Source organism: Fopius arisanus, unplaced genomic scaffold (genome assembly GCF_000806365.1).
Source record: "Fopius arisanus strain USDA-PBARC FA_bdor unplaced genomic scaffold, ASM80636v1 scaffold00040, whole genome shotgun sequence".
Taxonomy (NCBI): Eukaryota; Metazoa; Arthropoda; class Insecta; order Hymenoptera; family Braconidae; genus Fopius; species Fopius arisanus.
In genome coordinates this window covers 304566-311520 of record NW_011887779.1, presented here as the reverse complement: position 1 = coordinate 311520, position 6955 = coordinate 304566, and the positions used below count along the sequence as shown (strand labels likewise).

The following is a 6955-nucleotide window of genomic DNA, read 5'->3' as shown; positions in this document are numbered from 1 at the left end:
ATAATAATAATAATAATAATAATAATAATAATAATAATAATAATAATAATAATAATAATAATAATAATAATAATCTCATAGGAGAATTAAAGTTGTATAAAAATTAATTGCTGAGTGAAAAAGGGTGACAAATAAATTTTCACACACTGGACTTTTCCGAGAATCCATATTCTCGCTAATCATCCAACAAAACAATTGTCCGGTTCTTATCGTCTGGCGTATGTTTTACTTTACCACCAGAGGTGTCACCCCGTAGTATATACCGTATACGGTGGAATATTACGGTCATTAATCAATGCCAGGTCTCGGCCGAGGTGACGAGGTCTGACGTCCAGGGCGTTCCTCTCTGGCGTTCTGCTTCTCTTCAAAAGTGCCGTGTCGACATCGGCTTGCCTCTCCTCTTATCCTCTCTCCCATTATATTACAGCCATCTCCGTAAACGTTATGAATGCAATGCACGATGTTGCGGGCACAAGATGTTACACTCACCGATAAAAAGTTAACGCTCGATTCTGTCAACTATGAAAATTCAAATTAAAGAGTAAATGACTTTTGTGGAATGGCCATTAAAAATTATCCCGAGAAATAGAATTATTGTTCAGGATAAAAAAAATAAATAAATAAAACGAGTTGGGGGAGAGAATGGGGGAGTGGGAAATGCGTTTTTAATTCCGCATAAGTCCGTATACCATTCGTCTGTCGGCGTTTTTCCTCTGGGGAAAAGACGTTATTAGCGGAGGCATTAATCAGACGGTGGGTTAGGAGGGGTGGTAAGGATAAGAGCAAGAGGAAGAGCAAGAGGAAGAGCAAGAGGAAGAGCAAGAGGAAGAGCCCAAGAAAATGCCAGCGGGCGGTGGGTGAGATATGAAACGATGGAAAACTTAGGGCAACTTTACCACCCCTTATCATCCACCCTAGCAGCGCCTCCCTCGGATCGCGGATCAACCTCTTTAATGAAAAGAAAAGATGGCGTCTCGTCGATGCAGAGGGGCTTCTCTTCTCGTCAGAAACCACTGGGAGTACCTCAGAAAAATCATGCCACCTGTTTATCTCGGGGATTAATTTTAACGCCGCCTTGCATGGATTAAAATTATTTTCATTAATTTGTTTAAACAATATATATTCAATATTTATTCATAAAATCAAACACGATATAACAATTTTTTATGGCTTCAGCTAATTAATGCATTGGAATATTAATTGAAAATTAATTGCGGTGAATATGACGAGTAATGGAAAGGGTGATAAACTTTTGTTTTGACTGTACCTGCAGGACATCCTTAAGGTCTCGTTGATTTTTATTTAAAATACATAAGTTTAATGTTCGTTTGAACTTTTCATTCTGGAGATTATTTTTCAATGAAGAAAATCCTTATTTGGTTTTCGTCTGTTTTTCCAGCCACCTTCATTTTTCCTTTACAATGGCGAGCGAACGCGGAAAGAAAAATCACCAGTTCTCATTACGCTCGACACGTAGGCAGCTTTATGAGTCCAGCTATAGAAGGAATCTTCTGCCGTTGGCTCGCGCGCGAGGAGATATTATTTATTTCGTAAATTAACTCCAGCCCGGGCCAGAAACGTGACTGGAAAATCTTTGGATTTTCACGCGAGCTCTTTCGCGCGGTTATTAATCGATCCCATTCCTCGCTTCTAGTTCTTGTCTAAGTCCGATCTCTTTGTCTTTTTTCGTCTTGTTGGAAAGTATTATTTACGTTATATCTGGACGGGTGCAAACATTATGTGGAGTGTCATTTAGGCGGGGAATTATTCATAAGAAGTGGAAATATTGCAGCTGCAGTGGGACTGCGTCGAATTATATTCTTGGGCTTCCAGTTTGTTTTAATACTCAGGATAGAATCGAATCCGTTTCCTCTCAAATATTACTCTTTCACTCATTCCACTCGATGTCATTTCGCTATTAAACTTCATCACTCAGAAAAAATATCTTCTCTAAAATTCGCATGTTCACCTCCCAGACACTCACTACTTTCTATTTCGAATTTCTTCTAATAAATTTTTTTTTCAGTTCAACTTCAGTATATACAGAATAAAACACGCAATAAAATCAATTTTTTAATAATGTTGAGAAATCAAAAACCCAAATCAAAAAGTATATAAATAAAGTATAATTAAAATAAAAAATTATCTCTACAAAAAAAACAGGAATATTTTTAAACTGTCTCCAAAATTTTTTGGTCTTTCAATTTTTTTTTAAATTTTTTCTCATTGACCTGCGGCGATCTCGAATAGCATTTCTGCAGTTGATAAAAATTAAAGGTCCTTCCTCACCTTCACCTCTTGCTGCTGTGCTGACATATACTCGTAGAATAAATGAAGAAGTAAAGAACGAGGGGTGCGATGCGCGCGTGACGGGCAAACGAGATTCGTTCGCCACATCTCCCGCCCTATTTCTCATTTATATTTCACTGATTGCCGTTATTTCTTCCGTTTCATTAAGTTTCCCAGTGACCAGCCGCGCATCTTCTTTCATTCCTTATCGCGCCATGTGTGGATTTTCGGGAGAAAAGAGGAAATCAGGACGTGGCATAATTGCTAGGGGAGGCAGAGGTAATGAGGGCGAAGAGATTATAAGATCGATGTTGAATTCATCATAAGTTGAAGCATGTGGCAGAGTTGATGCACGCGACTGTTTTCTCAAATATTTTCTTCAAAATTTTGACAATCACCCAGAAGAAGTACTCAGTACTAAAGGTATCAAGCAATCGAGGACGGATTTTTCTCCAGCGAGTACGAGAGAAAGGATATCAAGAAGAGAGACACGTGATACGCTTTATATACGCGATCCTTATCTCCCAGCCACGGGCGCATTGCATGTCATCGGCAATATCGTTTTCTTTTTATTTCACTTATTTATCATGAGATAAAATTTAACCAGCCAACATCAGTACCCGGTAAACAAACGCCAATCCACCATTTATTTTTTTTTTCATTCCCCAACTCCCTCCAGACAATATTCAGCGTTTAACTGAGATTGATCACTGAAGAATCATAAAATTATAATTGATACGCTCGGTATGACTGAATAGAAGAATTTTTACCGCTAATAATCGGGGGCAAAGTGGATCACTGGTATTATGTATAACGTCTGGAATATATGCTCGTGAAAAATGATTTACCCAGCGTCTAAAATTTTGAACAAAGGGCGCATGCGTGATTAGCCATCAAAAAACTATCTGCCAATGGTTTTTGCAACTCTGCTCACCTTTTTTCTCACCGGTCTAATTATCGTGTTACGCGCCATAGTAATTATGATGATCCGATCGTGTGGCCTCGGGGGGTCGCCTGGAAGCACTTCTCGCAGAGTCCTCTTTAAAATTCCTCTGACTAGGACTCAACCATGACGAACAACATTTCATACAAACCACAGGGTTCGACTATATTTAGAGGTGGTCCTAGTAGCTTCATATGTACACAAATCATATCAGTCTATAATTATGCCAATCCTAAAACACCGAGTGCTAAAAATTTTAGGTGTTAGAATTTTAAAATCCAGTGTTTTACGTTTTAAAATTATATATTGACTCTATTGAGACACTTTACTATTTTGTGGGAGTGAGTAGAAAGTACTTGTGGAATTGCCTCAAGTTTTTCTGAAATCATTTTCTACTCATTTCCTAATTCCGGATAGAAATAATTACACAATCAATCTCTTCGCGATTAATCGAGGGCTTCAATAGTTTTTTCTAGTTCATTTCCATAGTCTTCTAGGAGATTCTCCTTGTATGGTAGTAATTTCCCTTCACTCAGGATGATCTTCAACCAGTGACTCGAGAGTTTGGGGGTTCTCTTCCGGTTTGGGTCCTTGAAATCTACATGAATAAGCCCGAACGTTTGCCTGAAGAAAAATTAAAGACATATTTTTAAAAAATATAAAACCGAGAATGTCTGGATGAACTGGACATCAGAGACATTTTTTAAATATTCATAACTCAAGGATAAATTGATCAATCGAGGATTAATCAGTTGAGCTTATTATATACACAGGAGGATGTACAGGTTTGAAAAAAATTCTGAAATATCCGTTTCACTTCTGGTGAAGTTTTCCGTTGTTTCAACTCACGCATATCCATTGAACCACTCGTAATTATCCAAGAAACTCCAAACAGTATACGCCCTCACATCACACCCATCACGTTTGGCCATCAACACCTCCTTCATGTAGGAATATAAATAAGCAATTCTATCGATATCCATAAAATCAGCTATTTCACTCGCTCCGTTCTCCAGGATATAAACTGGTGGGTTATTATAATCCTTCGATATCTTTCTGAGAAGTGCGCTCATGCTCTCAGGAACAACCTGTGAATAACGGATAAATTTTTCAATTCTAACAAAAAAAAAAAAACAAAATTTCGGAAAAAGCTATTGAAAAATTCATGTTCTCACTCCCCATCCTATCGCTGTCAGTTTCCAACTAGGATCATTACTGAAAATTACGCCTGCATCATCATACCATCTGCCATTACTCTTCTTTACAGGTTCGACGAGTGTTGTTATGTAATGATTCAGCCCCAGATAGTCCGCAGTTCCTCTAGAATACAACACAAAAAAAAGATCCCACAATAATTTAAATATTTTTCCTCTGAATTTTGGATTGACTATTCCAACTCACTGTATGTAATTAATCCATTTATCCGAGAATTCTGGTAATCTAGAAGAGACTAGTCCCTCGGCTCTACTATTCTCCGCAATTCTTTGTTTCATTACTTCAGGATATCCGCCCTTTTTGGAGTAAACGGGATTCATTACCCATGCAGTATTGAAGTCAAAAGCGATATCGGTACTTTCAGTGTCACCTGCTGTTTTCGGTATGTAATATGCACTACTGATGATTAGACCAATTTGGCCATGCTGAATCGATCGGAATTCCTCATCATAAATGTGATAGGCCCTGGCATGTGCTTTTAATACATTATGAGCGCAAAGATAGCTTGCTCTGTACGCTGTTGCCGATGGTAATCGCAGAGAAAAATAATAAGAGAAATCGAAATCAATCAGATATCGTTATTATCTACTGGTGATAGCTACCTGTGTCTGGTGTAGTTTCATTTAGATATGCAAACCATTTGCAGAAGATGTTGACTTCGTTGAATGTACTCCAGAATTTAACTTTGGGTCCAAGCTCTCTGAACATAACTCTTGAATATTCAGCGAAATATTCCACCATCGATTCGTTAGCCCAACCTCCTGTTTTATTTACTAGCAGTTGGAGATCGTCAAAGTGATGCAGCGTGACGAAGGGTTCGATACCATTTTTCAGTAATTCGTCTATGAGATTTTTGTAATACTGGATTCCATCCTTGCTGATTATATCTGGAGTTCCAGTTGGCAAAACTCGGGACCAACTTATGGAGAACCGATAATGGTGCAGCTGGAAGAAGCATGTGTCATAAAATTTACAGAGAGATTCTCATAACGTATAGTTAATTAATGATTATTAATTTTAAGATATTTACACCCATGTTCTTTGCTATTTGTACGTCTTCTTTGTACTTGTGATAAGAGTCACAGGCTATATCTCCGGTGTCATTGTTGTTGCTTAATGATGGACACTTGTGCAGAAGGTAATCCCATACATTCTCGGCCTTATCACTTACGTTCCATGCACCTTCGATTTGATAAGCAGATGTACCAGCGCCGATAGAAAATCCGTCCGGAAATGCAAGGGACAATTCATCCTGAGCAAGGACACCCCTAAATTTTTTAATTTATCAAAGAAATCATTTGATTACAGATTGAAATTTCATTGATTATGTTCATGACGATCAATGGCGGTCAGGAGGTATGAACAATTAATTTTTTTGGTCTATATTTAATTATAATACAAAATTACTCTTCAATTTTATGAAATCGAAAAAATTCGAAAACTGAAGACGTTAGTTCGCAATTTATTATTTTTCTGTTGAAGTTTTTCAATTGATTAATTTGTTTAATTTCATACCTCAGAATATGCACAACGATCAACGCGAATATCATCTGCATATTCAATGATCGAGTGGCAATTGACGACTGAACAGAATTGAGACAGACCCTTCCATATATCGGGGTTTTGAGGGGCATTCGATTTAAAAAAGATAGATACTTGTGCAAAGTCTATAAATGCATTTCGATTAGATAACAAGCAATCGCGATTATCTGATAAAATTAATATATCATATAAAATTATTAATAAAATTAATAGAATCAGTATTTCATCAGAAATTTTGCAGTTTGAATGTGGAAATCGATTGATTTATAAGAATAATTTATGGCTTTATTATTATTCTTGGCAAAAAAAACCACGACTTTCATGAGAAAAGTTATATTACAGAAGAAAAATAAATAATTTTCTTAAGGCTCTGTCGCGCGACAGTCTCTGTAAAAAGTTTATGCGCTGTAAAAAGGCGGAGATTAAAGCACAATCTGTGGACAGAATATAGACTCACTTGATTACATTGTGTAAGGACAGCTAAAATATATATTTTCCACGGCAATTATTCTTAATTATGTACATTTATCATTTTAATTATAATTTTCTGTAATTGTTCCTCGGAAATAAAAAGGTCAATTGATGGATTTTTTTTGAGTGCATTCAATGATCAAAAAATATCGAGCCGTTGATTAAAAAAAATCATTATCCATGACGATTCATTTAAACACATCCTGGAGTCATCCAGGTTTCAAAAATTTATATCTGAAGGTCAAAAAGGGCAATCCCAAATAGAAATTAATCATTTTGCAGCCAAATTTTTTTGAAATATTCACCATAAAAATTTAAACAAGAACTGTCTAGTAAATATTCTAAAGGAATTAGATTTGAGATTTTCTCTTTGATTTTTGTTCTTTCGTGGTGTGAATTTTGGACATTGTATAACTTTCTTTTATTTCTTTTTGTTGTGTTTTGCGTTGTTTATTTTTTTAAGTTTTATGAATTGAAAAAAAACGAAAAAAAAAA

The 6955-nt window shown here is 36.4% G+C and overlaps 1 protein-coding gene across 1 annotated transcript; it reads right to left on the bottom strand.

Moving 5' to 3' along the window:
• Positions 1–3516: 3516 nt before the first annotated feature.
• LOC105266618 (myrosinase 1) lies at positions 3517–6045 on the bottom strand. Its single transcript, XM_011304931.1, has 7 exons — positions 5963–6045; positions 5478–5715; positions 5050–5392; positions 4634–4964; positions 4408–4552; positions 4082–4320; positions 3517–3856 (listed from the first exon to the last, which is right to left on the bottom strand). Exons 1-7 carry the CDS (start codon positions 6001–6003, stop codon positions 3679–3681), a joined length of 1515 nt encoding a protein of 504 aa, XP_011303233.1. The 5' UTR covers positions 6004–6045; the 3' UTR covers positions 3517–3678.
• Between the last annotated feature and the right edge of the window lie 910 nt (positions 6046–6955).